The sequence below is a fragment of the Lichenostomus cassidix genome, chromosome 19, assembly GCF_008360975.1.
Source record: "Lichenostomus cassidix isolate B80296 chromosome 19, HeHo_3.0, whole genome shotgun sequence".
Taxonomy (NCBI): Eukaryota; Metazoa; Chordata; class Aves; order Passeriformes; family Meliphagidae; genus Lichenostomus; species Lichenostomus cassidix.
The window spans coordinates 4,999,240-5,022,614 of record NC_139499.1 but is presented as its reverse complement, the minus strand read 5'-3'; the positions used below and the strand labels follow the sequence as shown (position 1 = coordinate 5,022,614).

The window sequence follows — 23,375 nt, the reverse complement described above, 5'->3', positions numbered from 1 at the left end:
CCTGTGGGGCACCTGCAGGCTGACAGATGTCCCAGTGCCACTCTCAATGCTGTGTTTTAGCAGGGGCACAGAGCCTGCTTGCTGAGAGCAGCTGAAGTGGGTCAGGTGTGAAATGTGCTTAGTGAGCCCATTCAACAACAAATTATGTAACAGCACACTCCTAATTACAGAGCATCAGCCCACCAGAGCATCCCTCAGCAGCCCTGGAGCTCCACAGGGCCCTGAATGTGTGAGATCTTATTCAGTCCTGGGAGGAGGCACGGGCTTGGGGACTGAACTGCCAGGAGGGAGCACTTGTGCTGATCCAAAGAACTCTTCCTGGGTAGTGTTCCCAGCAGAACCTCTGGCAGGAGGGAGATGACAGCTGCTGCCCATTGCACTCCTGGAGGAGCATAGCCAGACCTGAGGCATCAGATGTGCTGGCTCAGAAGCCTGAGAGAGCTCCTGATTTCTAGAGAGGAAGTGGATTTAAAGCACTGCTGGAGCCTGTGGCTCCCTGTGCAGTGTCCTGTGTTGTCCAGCCTCACGCTGTCATTCCTGTCCCTTATGGACCTCTCAAGGCTGAACAGAATGGCTCCAGCCTTCACTGCTGGCACAGCTGTTCGTGGCTGACAGAGCCTAAGGACACTTTTGAGGCCAAATCTGACGGAGGTGTAAGTGCCTGAGGCCAAATTAGTCATTAGCAGCCCTCCTGCTCAGCCTGGGGTTTGCTGGACTTTGTGCATGGACATCTCAGGGCAGGGAGCCCCACTGGGGAGCACAAGGTGTATATTTTGCTGCTAAACTGTAAGGCAGCATCTGTGAAACACAGAATGGGCTACTGGGAGATGGAGCTGCCTGGGAGGGAGGTGATTCAGTGTGGAGCTGGGGCTGCTCTCTCCTCCCTGAAGCCCACGCTGCTCTGTGTGTCTGTCTGGCACAAAACCTAACATCGTGAGGGGACGATTTTTAAGTTTTCTCTCTCTCCCACTTCTCCAGAGGAATCCAACAAGAAGCATCCCTTCCCCTGCCCCACGTCGTACCGGACAGCCCTGACCTATTACCTGGACATCACCAACCCTCCCCGCACCAATGTCCTGTACGAGCTGGCCCAGTACGCCTCGGACGCCGGCGAGCAGGAGCGCCTCCGGAAAATGGCCTCGTCTGCTGCTGAGGGCAAGGTGGGAGCTCTGCCCCTCCCAGCTGGGGGATGGGGATCCCCAAAAGGCTCCCTGAGAGCTGAGGGGGTGTTTTCCAGCCGTGTGGGGAGGTTGTCATGTCACGTCTGTGACGGCTGTGCTCTGCTCGCAGGCGCTGTACCTGAGCTGGGTGGTTGAGGCTCGCAGGAACATCCTGGCCATCCTGCAGGACATGCCCTCCCTGCGCCCCCCCATCGACCACCTGTGTGAGCTCCTGCCCCGCCTGCAGGCTCGCTACTACTCCATCGCCTCCTCCTCCAAGGTGGGTGTGCTTCCAGCAGGGAGTGTGGCTGCAGAGGGACTGCTTCAGCTGCAGATCCCCTCAGCTGGGCACTGGGAATGGGGAGCTTCTACTGGTGACAGTTGCTGTGAGAGGGGCAGATTTATCTCCATGGAGTTATTCCAGCTTCCACAGGGTCTGTGGAGAGTCCAAACCATGACATTTTTTGTGGAGAATGCGGGCAATCATGAGGATTTAGAGATAAGGATACTAATTGGGACAAAATAATGGGCAAAACAAGTATTAAGCTGTGTTTTTATAGTAGAATTATGGTGAAGTATTTGCGTTGTAATAGTAGTGAAAGTTCTAGGGGTAGATTTTGTGTAATTTGTATTTTTGTCTTGTGATAATGTTATTTGTGGATTTAATGTAGGGAACTTTTTTTTTCCTTTTCTGTTTAGCTTAGTTGTTTTTTTCTGTTGTTCTAGGTTAAGATTGTTTGTTATATGTGGATTTTAATGATTATTAAATCACAGCACAGCCAGCTGTGCTCTGATACCACCACACTCCATGGAGCCTTGCTCCTCTTTGCCCATTTGCCTGGCAAGGTGGCATTTTAGGGTCTGGTTGAAAGTCACTTTTTGTGCCTGAAGCCCTGAGGTTGTTGGCAACCTCCAGGGAAGCTCAGTAGTCCCATGATGAGTTGAGGACAAGACAAGCCCCACAAGGGGCATGCAGGGAGGAGTATCCCAGTGCTAACATTAGGTTAAACTCCCCATCCCTGAGCACAAGGGACTGAGCTGTGAGGTTGCCAGGGCTCCTTCTGTGCCTGTTGCCAACACCCCTTCCCTGCAGGTTCATCCCAACTCCATCCACATCTGTGCTGTGACAGTGGAGTACGAGACCAAGACAGGCCGCCTGAACAAAGGGGTGGCCACCAACTGGCTCAAGAGCAAGGTGCCTGACCAGAACGGGAGCAGCTCCCTGGTGCCCATGTACGTCCGGAAGTCGCAGTTCCGGCTGCCCTTCAAGCCCAGCACGCCCGTGATCATGATCGGGCCGGGCACGGGCATCGCCCCCTTCATGGGCTTCATCCAGGAGAGGGCCTGGCTGAAGGAGCAAGGTGAGTGCCCTGGAGCTCCCCTGGGGGCTGGAGCTGCTGCAGGGCTCTGTGGGGCCACTGGGTGCCTGCAAGGTGCAACTTTGCTGCTCCTGCTGCAGGTGGGCCCAGCCAAAAGCAGAGTGGTGGGGCAGGGTGAGCAGGAACTGGTTTTGCCCACATGGGGATGCTTTGTCCTTCTCTTGGCTGTGGAGGATGTCTGGGGATGGACAGACCTGAGGCAGTTCCAGTTGTCCGACCTCTGCCACCACCACATCTCCAAATAACCACAATCAGGTCACTCAGGCTCATTTCTAAAGCTTGTGGCCACTTCTGGGAATCGCTCTTGAGCTTCCCCTTATAAGAAGAAGCCGTCGTGCAGCTCTGCAAGCCCAGGGGAGGGCAGAGCACAGGACTGGGGATGGCAGGACAAGGGAAGGCAGGGAGGGGACAGGGCTGGGGGCTGGCAGGGCCCAGCTGATGGGGGCTGTGTGACCCTGCAGGCAAAGAGGTGGGCGAGACGGTGCTTTACTACGGCTGCCGCCACGAGCGCGAGGACTACCTGTACCGGGAGGAGCTGGCCCGCTTCCAGAAGGAGGGAGTCCTCACCCAGCTCAACGTGGCCTTCTCCAGGGACCAGGCTGAGAAGGTACCACACTGTTCCTCCTGCCGCTTGTTCCTGCTGCCCACCATCACCCCCATGGCAGGCAGGAGCACCCAGCACTTGCCATCTCCCAGAGCCACGAGCACAGCCTTGGCTTCCCCTCCCTCTGCACAGCCTGTGGTGTGGGGGCTCTGCTCCTCTCTCCTCACCCCCACCTCGTTTCCTGCCAGGTTTATGTCCAGCACTTGCTGAAGAAGAACAAGGAAAACGTCTGGAAGCTGGTTAACGAGGGGATGGCTCATATCTATGTGTGTGGGTAGGTCTGGGGGCAGGACAGTGATTTGGGGGAAATGTTCTTATCCTCAGGAAATGAGTGTGACTCAGTTTCCCCAGCTGTGCATTACAAGCCCGGGAGGGTTGGTTATGCTGTCCTGGTTCAGAGAGGGGGCAGGGGTGAGCAAACCCTCTGTGTCCAGGGTGGGAGGTGACAGGGCTCTGGGGCTCTGTTGTGACATTGTCTCACTCACCCTCCCCCTTTGCAGCGACGCCCGGAACATGGCCCGGGACGTGCAGAACACCTTCTATGAGATCGTGTCCGAGTTCGGCAACATGAGCCAGCCCCAGGCCGTGGACTATGTAAAGAAACTGATGACAAAGGGCCGCTACTCCCTGGATGTGTGGAGCTAAGAGCGGGGCTGGCGGGGCCGGGGAGAGAACAGCTCCCCAGGGGAGCTGGGAAGTGCCTGCTCGCCCACTGCTGCTGTGGGTGACAGTGTTGTCCCCTGCCCACAGCTACCCCGGTGTCGCTCCCAACCCTTCCTGGGCCTCGGCAGCCCCTCGGGGCAGGCTGTGGGCTCTGGGGTTGGAAGGGGTTGAGAGGGGCAGGGGGGTAGCTCAGGCTGCTGTCCAGGAGCTGCAGTGCCACCAGGGTGCACTTCATGGCACCAGCGTTTGCCTTGAGGCCAGGGACAGCAGGGACACACCTGCTGTGGGGCAGGAGGAATGGACACTGCCAGGGAACTCTGGGGTCCTTCCCTGAACACGAGGTGTTGCCTTATCCCTGGGGCTGGAGCCCAGCCTGGCCTGCAGGGACAGCCGAGGGGTGGAGGGGCTGTGCTCTGGCTGGCATTGAGGCTCTGCCTCCCTGCTGCCACCCCTGTTTGCCCATCCCTGGGCTGTGGGGCTGGCAGCTGCCTCTGGGCACAGAGCTGTCCCATGGCCCCACCAGCATTCCTGCTCCATTCCCGCTGCCTGCCTTGGCTCCAGCACCAGCGGGAAGGGAGTGGCTGCTCTCCCCTCGGGAATACACCCGGTTTGGGAGGTGGGGTCTCAGCCCTGCAGCTCCCCTGAGCCCAGCCCCTCCCTCACGCCGTGTACGGTCATTTTTTAAATACTGTTTTTATTTGAACATCTTTATGATTTAAGCATGGGAAAAAAAAAAAAAGAATTATGAGAAAACAGACTTTCAGGCTGTCCAGTGATTGTAAATTATTTAAATACATTTGCCCTTGGAATAAAAATACTGTGTCTGGAGCTTGCTTCCTTCATTCTCTCTGCTCAGCCAGAGGGAAGAGGGAGGCAGGAGGAGCAGTGGTAACTGGGAAGAAATTTGGGGATGTGGTGGCAGCTCTGGCTTTCAGCTGAGCTGGGGGTAGCCCCACCCTGAGTGCTGGGCTCTGGGAGGGGAGGGAGGATGGCAGTGGGGGGCTCTGGACTGGGGTGCAGCTGTGCCCAACCTGCTCTTTGGTTCTTCCAGAGCTCCCTGTGCTGGTACAGCTGGGACAGGGGGTCTCTTCACCAGGTGCAGGGACACTGAGGTGCTGCTGGGCTCCTTGGGTGCCAAAGCTCTGGCCACAACCTGTGCAGGCTGGGGTGCCATAGGAAGGAGCCCATATAACCCTGCCCTGCACCCCAGGCTGGTGGGAGGGCACAGGGAGATGATTTTTCATAGAATCATGGAATCACTTAGGCTGGAAAACCCCTCCAAATCATTGAGTCCGATCCCACATCCCCAAGTGCCAAATCTACATGGCTTTTAAATCCCTGCAGGGATGGTGACTCCACAACTGCTCTGGGCAGCCTGTCAGGGCTGGACAACCTTTTCAGTGAAGATGTTTTCCTTAATATCGGATCTAAACCTCTGTTTTCTCTTGTTCTATTGTGACAATTGTCCTATTGCCCCCCACCTCCACCTTCCTTTCAGGGAGGTTTTGTCAGGACCCACTGCCTGATGAACCAAAGGCACAGAGCAGAGTGTGAGATCTGTTCCCAGACTGTCCCGGTGACCCGGGGCAGCTCCTTCCCTTTATTTTCACATGTGCAGCCTCTGGAAATGCCAGCCCAGGGTGCTGCTTGCACAGCTCCAGCGTGAGGCCTGGCCCAGGCTCCTGCTGCTCCCACCCCTCCTCTGCCTCAGCCACCCCTTCCCTGTGGATTGAAGGTGAGGGAGGAACAGCAGCACCCCTGGAATCCAGGGCTGTGCACAGCCCCAGCTGCCCTCAGAGTGACGAGGCTGCCCCAAGGCCTCTGCCTTCAACACACAGGGGCTGCCCTGGGTGCAGGGCTGGGGGGAAAGGGGGAGCCTCGAGCACCCCAGGAGCTGTGGGAGGCAGTTCCTGGGCCCTGCCTGGTCCCCGTGGGGTGGGGAGCAGCAGCTTCCAGAGAACATCCCAGTATGAGGAAGGGGAGTGGCTGTCCCAGGCATCCTGCTCTTTGGATGAGGACAGGAGGTGCAGGGTGCTCCTGGCTCCAGGTGAGTGAGTGCAGCACGGCTCCAGCCCCGTGGGGAGCACAAGGACTGTCCAGGAGCAGGGCCCAAGCTCTGTCCCACACCCAGGCCTCCAAGGAATGGGATGAGACTCCAGAGTCCGGACGGAATTGAGGACAGGGGGACAGGGGATGGAGCTGGTGGGGAGAAACTGTCCAGGCCCCACACTGCCCCACTTCAATTCTCCTTCGTGTCCTTGTTCTTGTTCTGAATCTTCTGCTGGACGACGCGGAGGGTAGTGTAGAAGTTCCCCAGGAAGAGGATGAAGAAGGGGAGGCCACACATGAGGACCTGTGGGAGGAGAGGCAGGAGTCAGCAGGAGGGACCAGCCTGGGGCATCCCCCACCCAGGGCATTCCCGGGAGCATCCTTACCTGCCACTCCTTGCACTCGGGGTGCTGGAGCATGCGGAAGAGGGTGATGGCGTTGTAGAGCTGCCAGAACTGCAGGAGAGAGGAGATTCAGGGGAGCTGCTGCTTTCAGAGGCTCAGTCCCAGACTGATTCATCCAGCTGCTTCCTCTCAGTATAAACCCCACATCAACTTTGTGTGAGGGCAGTGAAACCCCATCCAGGTTTAGGGCCAGAGTGTTCATCCCCAGAGGACCCCAGCTGGGATATCCCCCTGTGTTGTGCCACCAGGAGCCCAAGGGCTGTGAGGAAGCCTCAGACCAGCCTTTGGCCATTGGCCTCAAGGATCTGACTGAAGAAGGACTTGATCCTCCACAGCAGCAGCTCAAAGCTGGAGCCCAAAAGGGCTTTGGAAGGGTTCTCACCACAGCCCCTCTGCAACTGAGCACTCAGCAGAACTACGCCAGCTCCTCCTCCCCATCTCACCTCCTCAGCTGTGGAGGTAGGTGGTGGGTGCTTTGGAAGGAAAGGCTCAGCATTTGTTGGAAGCATTTCCCTGCCCTGGCATTCCAGATCACACTGCTGTGGCAGCCTGTGGGGACTGTGTGATGCCCAGGCCACCGAGCACAGCTGGGAATGTGGCACATCCCACTCCCACACGAGGCTCTGGCCTCTTGCAAGGACTGGTGCAGACTCACCTGCCCGAAGAAGAGGAAGGGAAGTAGGAACGTGAGGCCTCTCCACATCCAGGACTGGAAACCCTCTGCAAAGCATGAAGGTTGGTGTGAGGACCCAGAATGGGCTGGTGGGGAGAGGGTGGAGCCCAGCTCCTCCAGATGTGGGCAGAGAGGTTCAGTGCCCATGCTGTGCCTGGCTGAGAGGGTCCTGCCATTCCAGCCTCACTGTGGGCACCTGAACTTGCAGTGGGGACAGTGGCAGGGACTCCTAATCCAGTGGAGCTGGCCCTTAGCTCCTGCCCTTGGTGTCACAGGGGCCAGGGAGGTCACAGCCCACAGTGCCTGGGGTGTTGGAGGGATGTTTCATGTCTGAAGGAGCTTCCTGGGGAAAGCTTGGATGCCCAGGGCCACATCCACTGCCACCTTGCATCCTGAGGGAGCCAGCTGTGAGCTGGTGGTCCCAGGAGAGCAGGAGGAGGGGAAAAACCAGATGCTGCCCCCCAGGAGACACTCCTCTCAGAGCTTTGGTTTGACTTGAAGGTTTCACTGTTCCTGCCACTAAGTGACTTCAAACCAAAGTGTCACCAATAGCTTTAGCAGAACCCACTGCTCCCAGTGAGCTGAGCACCATCCTGGAGCTGGGAGGAGGCTGCTGGCAGCCTGGGACAACAGCAAGGGACATCCCAACATCCCACTCACCCACAGTCAGATCCATGTTGTGCCTCTCTCCCAGTGCTCGCAGCCGGTACAAGCACCCACTCTGGTAGTAGTACTGCAGGAACTGCACAAAGCCTGCAAGGAGAGCATGGCTGCTGTCAGCAGCTGCCCAGGGATCACCTTCCAGCCTCAGCATCATCCCACAAGGACCACCAAAGGCCAAGGGAACAGCCAGGTGAGCCGAGAGCTGTGGGCAGCTACAGCCAGGTCTCCCACGTGCTGCAGAGCTCTGCAGGTACTCTCAGCACCCAGGGCTCAGTCCTGGTCCCAGCACTTACTCTGGTACATGGAGAAGGTGAGAAACTGGTTCCTGAACATCTGGTACATGAGCCCATCCGGCCTGTGGAGAGATGGTGCTGGATGGAGAACGTGGGGCTGGGAGGGGACAGCCAGCTCTGCCTGTCCCACAGCCCCTGTGGCCCCTTGGCCGGAGCTGCCCACAGCCCCAGCAGCCCCCAGGGGACAAGGGGACACAGACTTACCATGTCAGCATGACACCTGAGAGGAAGGTGGAGACGTAGTGATGGAAAACCCACCAGCCTTTGATTCTGGAGGGCAGACACAGAGAAGGGGTGTCAGGTCTGGAGTGTGAGCCCAGAGCCCAAGGCATCCCACAAAAGTGCAGCAGCCCAGCCCTAGCCATCCCACAGCTGCCAGCACTGGTTAGGAAATGGTCCTCAGAGCAGGACTGAGAGCCTCAGGGCTGGGCAGCACCAGGGCCTTTCCAGCTCCACCTCCCCGTGCCGCCTCCACACGGGAGGTTCCTCCTGCCCTGCTCCTGCAGCTCCCAACAGGCTGTGCCACACCCCCTGAGTAGGAGGGAGCTGTGAGCTCCCAACTCCCCCAGCCCTGCAGAGCAGGCCCAGCCCCCTGCACACCCCTCCCCGAGCCCAGGGACTCACTTGGAGCCGTTGTTGATCAGGATGCTCTCGCGGATAGTGAGGGTGCAGTAGTACCACACCAGGAGGAAGTTAAAGACGGCGTCTGTCACCCTGGGTCACACAGAGCTGCGTGTCAAGGTGTGTGCTGGGGGCACAGGCACTGTGACAGCCTGTGGGACACCCACCCCAAGGGCAGGGAGCTGCTTCCCCACCATCCACCACAGCCACGGCAGCCACAAAGGCCACCCCCCGTCAGGATCTGCTGTTCAGCTCTGGACTTTCCAGGATGGGAGAGAAGGACTAGGGGGCTCTGGGAGGAGATCTCTATCCAGTGTGCAAGCCAGACTCACCTGGAGTTGAAGAAGAACCGACAGGAGGAGGAGACAATGAGTAGGATGATGGTGAGGTAGAGCTTGAACTTCTCATACTCGTCTTTGTAAGCAAACCTGCAGGGAAGCACAAGCACAGGCTTGAAGCAAGGGGATTGCAGGAAGTTTGTGTCCTCCCATCCCAGCTGGCTGCATAAAAGTGATGTTCTGTTGGGAACCTCTGGGACACACTTGGGAAGAACCTTGCCTTGGGGGCATTTCTGAGAGCAGAGCACATCTCATGCTGCTTCCACAGAGCTGGGACACCTTTGAGAACCCCAAAACAGCCCAACCTGGTGGGTGGCCCTGGTGGGAAAGATGGGCAGACTGGGATCTGCACAGGTTTCCAATGGGAGGATTGGGGAACAGAGGGAGAGGGGACACAGGCTCCTGGCTGTGTCCTCTCTGGCATGGTGAAGGCTCTCATGGGCCAAAACCAACCTTGGTGTTTCCCTAAGAGAAGAAGAGGGGACTATCCACTGTCTGTCTTTCCTGGAAGTCCCTAACCCAGTGGGAACATGGACATGGCTTTGGAGGAGGATCCCATTAATTGGTCAGAGCTAATGATCCATCCCAGCCCAGTGGCAGCAACGCAAAGGGGAGCCAAGGGTTTGGCTGATTCTTGGGAAATGATGCAGAAAACAGCTCGGGAAGGGAATCTACACTAGGTGAGCTAAGCCAGCTCTGTGTATGCCTGGGAGGAGCTGTTGTTCCTGGTGCCAAGGGATCCCAAGCCAGGAAAATCAGAGGTGCAGTAAGGAGATGCTGTACTTGGCCTGTTTGCTGAGCAGTGTCACGTTCACGTTGCCAAGCACCAGACTCAGGTACAACCTGGAGAGAGAGCAGAGCGTTAGGATGGGGACTGTCCCCTCTTGCGCCACCAGTGGGGCCAGGGATGAGCCCCAGCTGCTTCCACTCAGAGCTGCCAGGCACAAACCCTCTGGAATCCCCTCCCATGCCAGAAGGATGGGTGGGGGAGTACACACCCCACCTCCTATAGGCACCGGGGTGTTCACTGGGACTTCTCCCCATGCAGAAACACAGCCCAAGGGTGGGAGAAGGCAATGAGCAGGCAGAGGAGTGAGGGACACGAGGGCAGCACTGCTGGCTCCTGCCCAGGTGTCCTAGTGGACCCCAGTGGAGCAGCACAGCTGTGACACAGCAGGGTGACAATGGTTCTGTGCCTTACAGAGCCCAGAGCTTTGTCCCACTGAGAGCTGAGTTGCCTCTCACCCGTTCTTCTTTGGCAGATAGGCCTCCATCTCAAAGAAAACGTTCTGTCTCTCTTTAATCAGGTTCTGGGTCTCTTGGATGGATGCCTCTTGCTCGGTAGTGGCGTGGGCTTTGCATCTGGGGAGGAAGCACAGGCACTGGCATCAGGAGAGCCTCTGTAACATGATCAGCACGTGCTGAAGCTCCACAGGTGACTGACTCGGGCAAGGACACCCCAAGGACAGGGAAGGTGGATAGGAACCAAGTTCACAACTCCATCTGCAGGGTGAGCTCCTCTGTCAGGCTGAGATGTTGCCCAAGAGAAGGAAGCAAGAATGGGAGCAAGGTGAGGCTAGATGGATCTCCCACCCTCAGGAAGGAATGGGGAGGGCTTTGTGCAGGAGGGGGACAGTTCATGGTACCTGCAAAACCCTTGCAAGCTCTGAACTGCAAACAGGGCACAAACTGGAGCAGAGGAAAGAGAGGCTGGGGAAGACCAGCCTCCCCACAGCACTTTGCTACAGACAGGTTTGCATTTGAGACGTGAGGTGAGCTCAGCAGCCCCATCCTTGCTGCTCTCCCCTCCTGTGCTGTCACAGGGCACTGGCTCACTTTTTGAGGGAGAGTGACAGCTCCTTCAGTCGCTTCTTCTGCCGGGCGATGGAGCTGGAGATCCCATCCTGGAGCTTCGTCAGCTCCTCGAGTTTCTGCTTGTACAGCTTGTGGTTATCCTGGGAAGGAGAGACCAGCATGCATTAGAGCTGCCTGCCCAGACACCTCTGTCCTTGGGCCCTCTATGATGCTTCTGTTAAAAAATATCCTTAACTTCACCTGTGCAGCTGCTGGGTGAGAGGAGGGGTGGCTGCAGAAGGCCACCAGGTGTGCTTGGGGACAGCCTGCAGGCAGCCCTGCTGCCATGGGGATGTCCATCCCCAACCCCAAGAAGAGTATTTACAGGATGTTCCCATGTTTGGGACACCAATGACTGCACACAGCAGATAGGAAAGAACAAATGCTGTCTGGGCCAGGGTACAACTGTGGGCCACTGGGAGCAGTGGCTCTGAGTGCTGGGACAGGACAAGCAGCACTCTCTGCCTCCAGGTCTGTGCAGCAAACTCATGGCTTTGGGGCTCCACCTGAGCACCCCTGGAAGCTGGAAGTGAGCTGGACAAAGATGACAGACTCCCAGCAGGACTGCAGCCAAATGCCCAGTAACCCAACCGCACCTGGATAAGGCTGGATGCATTTCTAAACTATATTTAGTAAGGAAAGGGGAGAGCTGCTGGATCAATGCTGCTGCTTGTCCAGGTCAGCTGGAAAACAGCCTCACCTCGGCCACAGCAGCCTGAACACCACCTCCAGCAGGGAATTACGTGCTGCTCACAACAACCCTTGGACTAGACATTGGCACGCACAAGTTTTAACCTCTGAAGCTCTTATCGACCACTTGATCACCAGATCTTAAAGTTGCTCCCAAAAGAGAAAGGTGAAACCGAGAGCAGAGGAGGGAAACCTCCCTCTGGTGACAAGCAGCGGCAAGGAGGGAATGGATCCCAGATAGTCCCGGCTCCACAGCAGTGATTTATTTTCCTGATTTATCCCAGGACATTCCTGGCTTAACCATCAAGCTTTCCTGCTGCCATCTAAAGTCACCTCCTTCTGGCTCTGGAGTTAACTGTGAGCAAGTGGCTTTTGTGACAAGTCCTTCAGTCGTGCCAGCATCTGAGCACCACGCTTGGGGACAGCCTGGATCAGGAGCCATCCCAGGAGGAGGTTTCCAAAGGGAAGGGACGGCGCTGAGTGGCTGCACACACAGCGTTCGAAGTGGGCGACCCGGGACATCCACGCAACCCCTATGGAGCAAGAGGAGGTTTCTCAAAGCCTCCCTTGCCCCAGATCTGGGCACAGCAGCGACGTGTCCGCAACAACATCCGCTTCACCCCGCTCCCGGGGGGGAAGGAGGGGGAAAGGGAACGGGTGCAGCTGCAGCCGAGTGACCTGAGCGGCAGCAGGAGATGGTTGGCCAACCTTTCCCTTGGGTGACCCTGTGTGAGCTGAACCCTTCCCACTCCTTCCCCGGCAGGCAGCGCCCTGGGGATTACACAAAGCAGGTGGAAGCACCTCTGATACCAGTCACCTTCCTGGCACGGAGCCCCCGGCCAGCCGCGGCGGGTGACAGGGTATGGAGAGGCAGGCAGTCGGGACAAGGTGCCTGGCTGAAGTGTGCCTGGATTCCGGGACCTCGGCTCCGCTGGCTTGTTTCCCTGCCGGGCTGGCTGGCTCCGGGCTGCCCCGAGCCGGGCTCAGAGCAGCGATAAGCATTGAAACGGCATCTGCGCACCTCGTCCGGCCGTGCCACGCCAGGCAGTGCCGCTCCCCGCTCCCAGCTTTGGAAAACCGGCAGATCTGGGCTCTCCACGCCACGTCCGCGGCGGGCTGGGGCATCAGACTGGGGGACCCCGCTCTTATCGAGCCCCGTGCCGGGGCACAGCCTGGCACCTCTGCCCCGCTCCGAAACGCTTTGCCCCAAGGCACGAGGCTCGCACCCGAGGGCTGTGACACCCGGGTGAAAGCGCCCGGACTCCAGAGGGGAAAGCCTGCCTGTCCGCGGTACCCGCTAGGGATGCTGCGGGGCACTCGCGGGGCATCCCCCACCCCCGGTGCCGGTAACCCCGGCGCGCCCCGCTCGGCCGGAGCGCTCCCTCGGCCCCTGCCCGGGGGTGTCCCGCGCCCGGCGGTACCTGGATGCGCTGGTAGCCGTCCTGCAGCTCCTCCCACTCGCGCAGGCACTCGGCGACCGAGGCGCCGCAGGCCATGGCGGCGATGGCGGCGGCGGCGACCGGCCCGGCCCGGCCCGCGGCGACGGGCGGCGCTGGGCCACGCCCCCTTCCGGACACGCCCCGGGGCGGGGCCACGGCGGGGGCGGGGCCTCATCGGGTCCGTGTTTCCCTCTGAGTTAGAGCCTGCAAAACGCGAAATTCTCATAAATCGCAGCCTTTCCCCCGGCGCACCGGGCTCGCTCTCGGCTCGGGCAGCTCCTGGGGTGTATTCACGGGAAAGGCCACCCAGCTCCGGCCCTGGCCACGCTTATAGGATGACAAACCCAAACCCACCCGTAAATCGCAAACACACAGTGTTTGTGGGAGTGTTTTCTGTCACGTTGTGTTTTGTGATGTCAAAGAGCAGAATTCGGAGTGCTGTAAGAGAGAGGGCGGCACTGAGTTTAGGTTCCACGTGACAGCACTGAGGCTTTAAAATTACCAGCTGTGCCCAGAGGTTCGGTGATAGGATTAGAAGGAGGCAAGTGGGAAGGGTGGTTTTGTCAACAGTGCAGTCAGTGAGTCTGTGAGAGGCCATGGCCATATCTGTGGGTAGCTCAGAAGGCATTCGCAGGGCACAGGGACTTCTGAAACAGGGACATTCTGTTGTCACCTCTCTGGGCTGGAAGTGGGCACAGACTCTAAATTTACTATTCCGGACCATGGATAACAAACCTTTTCAGATATAACCCTACTGACTGCCCCGTGGCGGTGGTTATAATCCCCTTTCCTTACAAAAGGGATGAGCAGTGTCTAATGATCCACATCCTTGAATTCCCCAAACTGCCACCTCCTACAGAGAGGTGAGCTCCCCAGAAGGCTCCAAATCTTGACCCAAAATAACATGGAGCTAAAGAGGAAAGCTTTGCCTTTACATTAGGGTCTTTTTTCAAACAGTGTTCAAGTAACTTTCTCCCCAGAAAGGGGAACTAGCTTATCCTGTGGGATGTTCTCTGTCAGTATTTTTGTTCACTGATGTCTGTGACTAGGGTCCCGTAGATTTGGATCTCCCAGGCTGAGAGCTGTTCCACAAAGCCTCGGTTTGGTCTCATGTTCATTTTGCACTTCAGAAGGTATTTCCAAGCTCTCTGTAAAGTGAAAGAAAGCAATGAAGTGTTAGGAATTAAACTGGAAGTGACTTTCAGGTATTTTCATGAAGCTGCTACACTTGTAGTCTACACAGGTTTGTATTTGCTCCCTATGCTGGACAGCAAGAACCTGCTGAGAGGACTTTGGCTACCAAAGTGGGGACAGGCTAGATCCAGGTGTGGACTTGAGAGAAGCCTGGCCCCTCTATATTCTGCTCTCCTGGATACAAGAAAAGCTCAGGCTGCTTTCACTACTTTGTGTTATTCTACTCTGATGGAGCAATGCAATCCTGGATTTTCTACCCTAAAATGCTATTCCTTCCATGGATGATAAGTGAAGCAGTGAAGTATCAGCTATAAAGGTTATAAAGCAACAAAGGTTATCACGTTTTTGGATTGGTGTGACCTGATGTGGCAGAGCAGTTATGACCCGGCGGTTATCCCACTGTATTAATTAGAGCCATTTTAATTATTTGTTAGCTCCAAGTAATCACCTAGAAACTCTGACACACACAGGGCAGATCCACCAGCATTAGTCCAGCTGCACCCTGGGTTTTCCTGTCAGTGCTCATCTTCCTGCTTGTAAAGAGCTTGCCCCCTGCACTTGGAGGGTTGCTCAAGTGTAATGAGACCAAAGGTCAGCAGATAGTGCTCCATTGGTTTGTTTTTCTAATCTTGCTGATTTGGCAGGCTCTGAGGCTGATCTTCCAATATTTACTCCTCTGGGTCCACAGTGTGGGTGTCTCTGGTTCCCCTGGACTCAACAGATCCACTTATATATTGATCACTAATAGAATCAGGGGCTGCACATCCCAAATCTGCATTGCTTTTGCCTTTTTGGAGGCTTTCAAAGATCTTTGCCTGGATTGGCTGGAGGATCACATGGGAATCTGTTGCACTGCTTTTGTCTGCAAGAAACAAACTCGTCTGCCAGGGTAATCCCCCAGGAAAGCTTTTCCCAGCCAACAGTGGGCAAGCACTGCCCTGTCAACCTTTTTTGTTGTTTTCTGGTTTTTTTTTTTTTTTGGCATTTAGTAAAATGCTGAGACCAGCCTGTTGATGCCAGCTGAGAGGAATGGCAAGGCTCAGCCTATGACTTTTGCACTGCCATTGCAAGCACATTCTGTGATTCAGAGTGCAAGTGGCTGGTTATCAGCTGCAGAAGCAATCACAGCCCTGCCAGTGCAGGGACTGAACTGTGTCTGAGCCCTGCTGGCACCCTCAGCCTCTAATTACCCACTGGCACCCAGCCATGGAAAGAGCTTTCCTGTTATGTTGGACATGTTTGCACAAAATCAATCACATTGTTAGATTCAGACCCAGCTTTAGTGAAGTTTGGATCAATCCTTTCAAGCTCCCAAACCTTCCAAACAAGGGTGAGATTTTTAAGGAGAGGCTGGGCAATTCCCTTGGGAACTTTCCTGCTCCCTCTTAGGAGCACCAGGAGATGATTCCTGTGTGTTATATGCAAAGGGAGAAAGGCACCAGGGGAGAGGCCACTAGGCACTTGCACAGCCAGGCCATTCCCAGCCAGCCTTTATTAATTTCTTTCATTATTCAGAGCTATGGAACAGCCTGTTCTGGCCATCTAACCCATACATCCCTCCTGGGCTAAGACCATCCCATTCCAGACTTCTACACAGGAGTGTCTGTGGGAAGGGATTGCTTCTGGATGAATAAAATAGGATTTTGGAAGAAGTCAGTGCTGAAGTTGATGGTAAATGAGAGCCCTGCAAACACTGGGTTCTGAATTTCCCTGTAATACCATGGAATTAATAGATAGGATTAACTGCAGTAGCTTCCACTCTTTTTCTCAAATCCAGGAAATACCATGTTCTGTATCCACAGCTTTACCTTTATGGCCCTTTAATTAAGTAGGAAAAACAAAAATATCACAGGTTCTAGAGTGAGGACTCACAGATCCAAAATCACACCCAAGCCACCTCCTTAAACCAGATGCGATCCCAAATGATAGAATCAGTTCCATTACTAGGTGGATATTCTGCATGAAATCACAGAGAATGTCTTATTACTACAGTGATGGGGCTTCAGAAAGAGAAATGAAGTGCAGAGACAGTTTCTGTGGGGACTGTGCCAGTGACATACCTGCAGGGAAAAGCGGCAGGAATGCATCAGATAGGCCATGGTGGCTGTGCTGCAGCGGCTTAACCCCAGGGTGGAGACCACCAGCACTGCTCCCACATCCAGCTGAGCATCTGAGTCAAGAAATGCCAATCACCAATTAGTGATCTGGGGAATGGAGCTTCCAGTGGCAGAGTTGAGCGCTAATTCGGTGACAGCTGACAGGGGGGCTGCAGCCTGAGTGACAGGAGCCCTCAGGAACCCTGACAGCAGCAGATGGGTACTGACAGCTCCCATTTCTGTAAGCATTTGCCTTTCTTAAAAATCTGCAGCTAAAACATGGCCTTCAAGAGCAGCACCAATGACAGTCACCAGTCAATGCTTCATTACACATCAGTGTTACCTTTACATCAGGGATCTGAGGAAGAGTTGTCCTTTATGACCCAGCAGCTGTGGTCAGCACCACAAACTCTCCCCAGATGGGTTTAAAGGTATTGAAATTTTATTTTGCCTAGAAGGTTGCATACTTAATTAATAATATTTTAATTCTTTCTCTTCCTCTCTAGACAGCATGCTGCTTTTAGAACATTAGCAAGTGAACTCCAGAATTCACAGGGCAAAAAGCCTCTTCTCTTACTGTTGTCAAGATGTTTTGTTGGTTCTTTTTTTTCAAATGCTAAACCAGCATTTTTAAACTCATTTCTATTGTGAGATGCTAGTTCTGTTCTAAGACCTGAGTAGAACTGGCCTCACTCCAACATACACTTGGCATGAGGACATTCACACTCCTCTTGGAGAATGTGGAGAGCTTTAGTCTCGTGTTCTAGTTTGAGCAATCTGCTCTCCACTGCCAAGTAAATAGTTCCACTATCAGGTAAATAGTGTAACACTTCCACAAGGGCAGCTAATTGACTCTTGTTGTGTGGTTTGGAAACAGCCACAAACTGTGTGATGTGAGAAGGCAACTTCTGAAAAGCAAAGCATGAGGAAAAAAAGCATGAGGTGCAATGAAAGGCAAGTAAGTGAACTTCAATGTTTAGGTGCACCAAATAATGAAATTCAGTTCAGGATTACAAAATTATACCCTCAAATGTTGTCTCTTTGTGTGTAGCTGTCATGTCTGATATTGTACTTGGATTATAAGGTCTGTGGGGACAGGGTGGTCTTTTGCTTCTGGCTCTGTACAACACAGCTCAGCAGGGCTTTGGTTTGTGGCAGGTGTTATCTGATAAGCATGATAAAAGATAACACAGTTGGACAGCATCAGGATGGAGCTGCAGGAGCTGTGTCTGCTGTGCAGCTGCAGGCACTGAGCTGCAGAGTGTGTTTTTTCTTGCCCTATCTGATGTAATCATCTGAAGGCAGGTTGATGCTGTCCAACCTGAAAGTCTTCCTGGGCCCTACCATGGGTCTGCACTGCAAATCACAAAGATTGTTAATGCCTTGTGCTGAGTTCTCTAACGTGTGTCACACTCTGGTTCAAATAAAGCTCTGGTGGCTGAAGATTTGGGCTGGTGAGAGTCAAAGGGTTGTTGCAAAGGAGTAAGAGGGAATCCTATGAAGTCTTGGTACACACCCTGCAGCAAAGCCTTTTCAGATTAGGTGGAAAGATCCCTGCTATCAGAGTGAGGTATCCTTTAAAGTGAGCAGGAACATCAGAGTCAGATGCCCTGTAAAATCTCCTCTCTGTTCATCAGACTGGCTAGTGAGGCAGCTCTGGTATCCATCAGGGTGTGGGCTTGCTTACCCTCCTGTCTGAGCTTCCTGTCAGAGGGAATTACTGTCACTCCCATCTAACATCCTACAGTGAGCAAAGTCTTGGGAATTCCAGATCAGGATCCACTCACCTATGAAATGAGAAATGGTGGGGAAGAAAGAAAAAAGATCTGCCTCATGTGAATCTGGAACAGGTATATGGAGGGATTGGCCTTCTTCTGCAAACCTGGAAAAAGAGTACACAGACCACATGGAGCAGAGAAGCAGCTTTGACACGATGTGTTTGTGGGAGGCAAGGTGATCATTTTGTCTCCTGTTACAGGTGTGAGTTTTCATTATCACCATCATCATCATCATCATCATCATCATCATCATCATTAATATGATAAGGGATTTGTTATGGTGAGGCACAGAGGTGTTTTTGGAATACCAAAAATGTGACATATTGGTGATTTAGCTTTCACACAGATGGGTTTGCAAGATTTTGCTCTGAAAGCTATTCAGAGATATAGGCTCTTCCTAAGGAATGGTGGCATGTGATAGACTCGAAATGCCAAGGGCTTCCAGTCCTCCTCTCACCCAATCCACCCATGGCATGGTCAAGAGCTGCAGGACTGTGTTGCTGCTATACTAATTCCGGAGTAGAGATTAGAAAAATGAGCATGAAATGGCCCTGGAACCTGCAGTGAACAACAGAGGTTTCCTTGGAAGGCCACAGGCACTGGCTCCTCTCTGCCACCTCATTTTTTCACATCACAGACACTGTCAAGGGTAAGCCTTGAACTGTTTAACTTACAGTGTTACGGGCTCTTCAGAGACGTTGACCAGTACTTTGATCTTCAGATCTTTCTGAACTTGTTCATCACTGGCCTGCTTGAAATTGCCCATATATAACTTTGCAGGCAGTATTTCTACAGGGTATGGCTGGAAGCTGTCTAGTTCCTGCCAGAAAAAACCACAGGCTCAAGTTAGAGAGTGTCTTTTCTCCCATTAGCTGGGTAAGTTCTTAAACAGAAATCATGTGAAGAATTGAACAGGCATTTAGTCAGTAGCCCATGACATATTTTAGTGTAATGATTCATTCAATCACCTGGACTTGTTGTATATTGAAGTCTTTGCTAGTTTTTCTGAGAATAATTAACAGCCTCACTGTTGTTGTGGCATTGCTTGAAACAAATCCTAACTAAACAGGAAGGTGGAATATATCCTTTCCATTGTCTGGAGGGGCTGCAGCATGACAGATTCATTTGATGTTCTCCCTGGTTACTGTTTGCAGGGGTAAATGAAATCATCTGCCACCTGCAGAGCTGCAGGTGCCTTGCAGTGGCACAGCACAAATCTGCAGCTGCATCTGGTGTCAGCAGCACGGAGGCTGAGAAGGAAAACACACACAAGTAGCCAACAGTGCCTTGACATCCCTAAGAGGTACCTGGATACTTAGGTACTGCTCCAGGAGCACAAAGGAGGAACCTACCAATTTAAACCAACAGCAAACAGCTTAAACTGAGAGGCAAGGAGGTGCCCTGCGTCCAGCTGAGTCTGAGGGGGAAGCTCAGCAGTGAGTTGCCCTTCACAGAGCAGCATGGAGGGAATAAATTTTCTCTCCTCTGCCGTAGCATCCACAGGCTAGCACTGTGTCATGATCTATTTCCTGGGAACCAGAAGGAAACAATGGGAACAAAATACACCTTGGAATGAGATGCTCTGTTGTCCAGTACCTTGTTAACCTGCCCTGCCTGTCCTAGGTGTGAAATAAAGGGTAATGGTTTCTCATAAGCTAAATAAATTGATGTTTATAGGTGAAACCAAGCAATTAGGATACCAGCGTTTGAGTGGATGGTTGTTTTCTTCCTGGGCCTATTGAAACAAGGCACCAGCACTTGCTTTGTAACCCTTCCTGATGAAAAGACATGGATCACAGTGCTTGGTAGGAATTGTACTTCTGTTTGAAAACCTTTGCTGTGTACTATGCCAGAAAACCACGTGTGAGAGAGGAGCCTGCTTCTTTTCATCATTTGCTACTGTTTGCTCAGTTATCTGTACTCTCCATAAGCCAGTTTCGGGGTTATCAGGGAAACATTCCCATGTTGTTTCCATGAGCTTCCTTTCACACAATAGAAGAGAAAAAAGTGTGGCTGTAGAAGAATCAGCGGTGAGACTCAGGGCAAGCACAATAACTCAAATTACATTTAATTTCTTTGCCCGAAATTACTGTGATACCAGGTTTGCAACATCATCTAACTTGAATTCATCAGCCATAATCAGTTGAATATGAATGCTAATGTCTTCTACTTGCATATTAATCCCATCTCACCCGAGGCATCCACAGGGTCTTCTGGCTCTTCAGGAAATGGTAACAAGCTGAAAAATGCCTGTACCCTCCCTTCAGGAGGAGCACAGGGTGCCGGGTGAAGTACTGCAAGTTTCTGGCATGGAGGGAGGCATCTGTGTCCTCAGTATCTAAAGAGACCAAAAAGCTTCTTTGTCAGGGCAGGATCAGTGCCTCCATCTGCCTCCCTGACACCCACAGCAAATCCCTTTTCATTCCATCTAAAGCTCTGGAGAAAACTTTGTTAAAAGCTCGACTTATTCTTTACCTGTTGCTGCATGTCAGTTACAGGGGGTGCTGCTTTTCACCTCTCATCCTGATCTTGTGTTCCTCTCCTGGTTTCTTTTGTAGGGCTAGATTTTTTTCCTCTCCCCATTTTTCGATGGGAAATGCTTGTAATAAGTTCCCATAATAGGGAAGTTTTATTAATTTAAATTTAATAATCTTAGTTTTATGTAGGCTCTTTTCTTTAGTCTGCTTTAGGCAAAGGGGGGAAATAAAGTGTCTTAAATAAATTTTTCATAAATGTTTTAAATGCTCCCCTCAGTGAAGTAAATTATGTGAGATGGCTGCCCCTCCTCCTCCTCCCAAGGAATCCATCCTGCTTCCCTCTAGCTATGTCTGCTTTAGAGATAGATCAGCACAATAGAAACCCAGTTCTGATTCTTCACACCTTCCCTTTATTGCCTCACCACTGAGCATTTAGGAACCTGCTTGCTTTATTCATTCCCCTTACACCCCCACGGTTTTTTCTTTAAAAAGTGTTGTAAATCTTTGCTAAAACTCCTGTAGCCTTTGTAAAGCTCAACCAAACACACAGAAGTGGTTCTGCCCACAGCAGAACTCCTTGCCAAAGGATGTGTGAAAACCAAACATTTCCGTGGTTCAAGGAAGACTGAACAATGACATGGAAGAGTTTCTAGCGCTTCACATTTCTTGGTGAACTCCATCAAATCACCACCCCCATTAAAGGTAAATCTTTTTAAATGTCATGATGTGAAAGCCTTTTGTGACCCTTAAAGAAGGAAGTACTCACTCTGGGGACACTCGAAACCTAAGCTGCTGGTTTCTTCAGTCTCTGAAGCAGCACTGTCCTCTGAAAGGCAATTGTTGGACAAACCAAATTTCAGGCATATGTGGCAAAAAAAATAACCCATTCTTCACATGCAACAAGGAGCTTCAGAAGATCATCCACAGATGGGGAACCAGGACTGCCAGGATGCTTTGAATAAAACCTGAATTTTTGAAGCCTGAGAACATACACAACACTGTGAAAAAGCAGGCAGAGCAGAGTTTTTCATGTAAAACTGGGAACATTTACATCTCTTCCCATAAGCTCATAAAATTAAATGAGGAATGGGAAGAATGTCTATCCAGCAGTGAGGTCTTGACTGACATGGGTCACACATACCTGTTTCATTGTCCTCCTCCTCCTGATTGTCACTGCAGTGCAACAAGCCAGTGTCATGGTCATACACCACACAGTATCTGACATAGCGCAGCTCCTCTGGATTGGGAATCAGATACTCCCCTGTAGAACTCTACCAAAATCACAGAGGAATTCCATCAGGAGCACAGCTCCACTCTTCTCTGGTGGCATCAATGCTCTTGACATCTTGCAAGTTACAACTCTCTAGCTACATGTTGGTTTGGATGTGTGGGTGGACACGACAGCCCCAGCAAAAAGTCAGAAATGATGCAAACCACGCTGATTGCTCCATCAGCAGCAGTGGTGCAGATGCCAGCACTGTCCTTGTGAGGCAAGGCTACACTATGTGAGTGCTTGTGCAATGTTTTTCCTGATATTCAGCTCCAATGTGCCAATCCTTCGGGCTGCTGGAGCCACCTTTGCTTTGTGACAGGACACATCCCCCCAGTGGCAGCCGCGGGGCACAGCTCGGGCAGGGCAGGGGCTGGGACATTTCCCATGGGTTTTAAACCAGTTTTGGCTTCCTGCTACTTGCTAAATCCAGGGAGAGTTCACACCAACAGCAATCCCCTCACCAGTTCAATCTTTTGGGCTGTAATGATGTGGCTCTCATCGAATTCACGCCGAGAACGGGCATCTGAAACAAACCAACCAAGACAGAGCAATTGGCTTTTAAAGGTGGAATCCTGTTTGTACTTCGGTCAGTGGGAATTCAGGCACTGGCATCGCTCAGAGAAAGAGATTTGGGGATGTGGCACTTGGGGATATGGTTTAGGGGTGGTTATGGTGTTGGACTGGATGATCTTGAAGGTTTCTCCCAATATTGATGATTCTGTGATTTGCTTTTTTTTGAAACTCAGGCTTTCTGGTGTGGGTATAACAAACTCCAGGGCTGGTGTGAGCCTGTGTATAACACCAAATGATAACCAGCAGAGTCTGTCCTGACCCAAGCATGCTCCTGCAGCATTCCCAGCATCAGTCCTGTGCTCTGCCCTGTCCCTGCTCTGCCCTCTGCTGCTCCAGAGCTGGCGAGAGGGGCACTGGAGAGACCCCAAACTGGCTGACTCCCTCACCAAAACATTTAATGATATTACAATATCAGGCACCCTTTTGGGGGTATTGGCACTAAGCAAGATGCAAGTGGTTATCAGGAGTCTTTGTGTAATGGTTGAGAAATCTTGTCCAGCTCTAAAACCTCTGGTAGCAGCAAGGAATGTGTATCCATGGGAGTGATCAGAGCAGGAAGAGTCGGGCATGAGGAAAGCTGGAGCAGCACCAGGTCATGAAATGGGATGGGAGGACGATGCTAGGTGCAAGGCCCCAGAAATGGCAGGAAGTGATGTGTGTGCTTTTCCTCACAAACCCCGTTTGCTCAGGATATCTGCCTGGTCTGAGCACAGTGCCTGGCTGCAGGCAGGCAAAGGCAAAGGCAAGGCAAAGGCAGGCAGGGGCAGGGACAACAGGCAGGGACAGGGCTAGGCAGGGACAGGACTAGGCAGGGACAGGGACAGGGACAGGGGCAGGTAGGGACAGGGGCAGGTAGGGACAGGGGCAGGTAGGGACAGGGGCAGGCAGGGACAGGCTTGTGCCGCGGCCTCACCCAGCAGGCACAGGTAGTTGGGCTCCGTCAGCCGGGAGCTCCGCCGGTACTGGTTGATGATGTTGTAGAGCTCTCGGGGCTCGCAGAACATCACCCCCGCCATCCCCCGTGCGCTCGGCTGTCGCCGACTATCGCGACACGCCGCTCCCCTCAGCGACGCCCGCCGGTCTCCACGGTTACCTCAGGCCACATGTCGCGAGACTTCCCCCCCCCCTTCTCCTTTCCCGCCGCGGGCGGCAGT

General features: G+C 53.2%; 3 protein-coding genes across 6 annotated transcripts in view; 1 reads left to right on the top strand and 2 right to left on the bottom strand.

The window, feature by feature from the left end:
• POR (cytochrome p450 oxidoreductase) overlaps positions 1-4,634 on the top strand; it is a 28,804-nt gene extending 24,170 nt beyond the window's left edge. For all 4 annotated transcript variants that reach the window (XM_085078091.1, XM_085078092.1, XM_085078094.1 and 1 more), the window contains 6 exons: positions 979-1,160; positions 1,291-1,440; positions 2,254-2,521; positions 3,001-3,146; positions 3,332-3,417; positions 3,644-4,634. In XM_085078091.1, coding sequence (XP_084934217.1) covers positions 979-1,160; positions 1,291-1,440; positions 2,254-2,521; positions 3,001-3,146; positions 3,332-3,417; positions 3,644-3,788 — 977 coding nt within the window. In that variant the 3' untranslated portion in view covers positions 3,789-4,634. The remainder of the gene's footprint in view (positions 1-978; positions 1,161-1,290; positions 1,441-2,253; positions 2,522-3,000; positions 3,147-3,331; positions 3,418-3,643) is intronic.
• A 728-nt stretch (positions 4,635-5,362) lies between these two features.
• On the bottom strand, positions 5,363-12,970 carry TMEM120A (transmembrane protein 120A). Its single transcript, XM_085078104.1, has 12 exons — positions 12,813-12,970; positions 10,684-10,802; positions 10,093-10,209; positions 9,631-9,690; positions 8,842-8,937; positions 8,513-8,602; positions 8,093-8,158; positions 7,889-7,950; positions 7,593-7,685; positions 6,915-6,979; positions 6,242-6,310; positions 5,363-6,159 (listed from the first exon to the last, which is right to left on the bottom strand). Exons 1-12 carry the CDS (start codon positions 12,885-12,887, stop codon positions 6,046-6,048), a joined length of 1,026 nt encoding a protein of 341 aa, XP_084934230.1. The 5' UTR covers positions 12,888-12,970; the 3' UTR covers positions 5,363-6,045.
• Positions 12,971-13,741: 771 nt separating this feature from the next.
• STYXL1 (serine/threonine/tyrosine interacting like 1) lies at positions 13,742-23,375 on the bottom strand. Its single transcript, XM_085078105.1, has 9 exons — positions 23,135-23,375; positions 22,110-22,171; positions 21,517-21,646; positions 21,142-21,201; positions 20,091-20,236; positions 18,573-18,718; positions 17,908-18,002; positions 16,085-16,194; positions 13,742-13,978 (listed from the first exon to the last, which is right to left on the bottom strand). Exons 1-9 carry the CDS (start codon positions 23,235-23,237, stop codon positions 13,847-13,849), a joined length of 984 nt encoding a protein of 327 aa, XP_084934231.1. The 5' UTR covers positions 23,238-23,375; the 3' UTR covers positions 13,742-13,846.

Bases quoted from the DNA above. Each gene is read 5' to 3' on its own strand.
- TMEM120A (XM_085078104.1), bottom strand. From the start codon at position 12,887: ATGGCCTGCGGCGCCTCGGTCGCCGAGTGCCTGCGCGAGTGGGAGGAG. The intron at 6,980-7,592 runs GTGAGTGGGATG...CATGCTTTGCAG, and splicing joins CAACATGGATCTGACTGTGG to AGGGTTTCCAGTCCTGGATG. The intron at 6,311-6,914 runs GTGAGTCTGCAC...TCTCTCCTGCAG, and splicing joins CCTTCCTCTTCTTCGGGCAG to TTCTGGCAGCTCTACAACGC.
- STYXL1 (XM_085078105.1), bottom strand. From the start codon at position 23,237: ATGGCGGGGGTGATGTTCTGCGAGCCCCGAGAGCTCTACAACATCATC. The intron at 22,172-23,134 runs GTGAGGCCGCGG...GGTTTGTTTCAG, and splicing joins CAACTACCTGTGCCTGCTGG to ATGCCCGTTCTCGGCGTGAA. The intron at 13,979-16,084 runs GTATGTCACTGG...TTCACTTTACAG, and splicing joins CCTGCCGCTTTTCCCTGCAG to AGAGCTTGGAAATACCTTCT.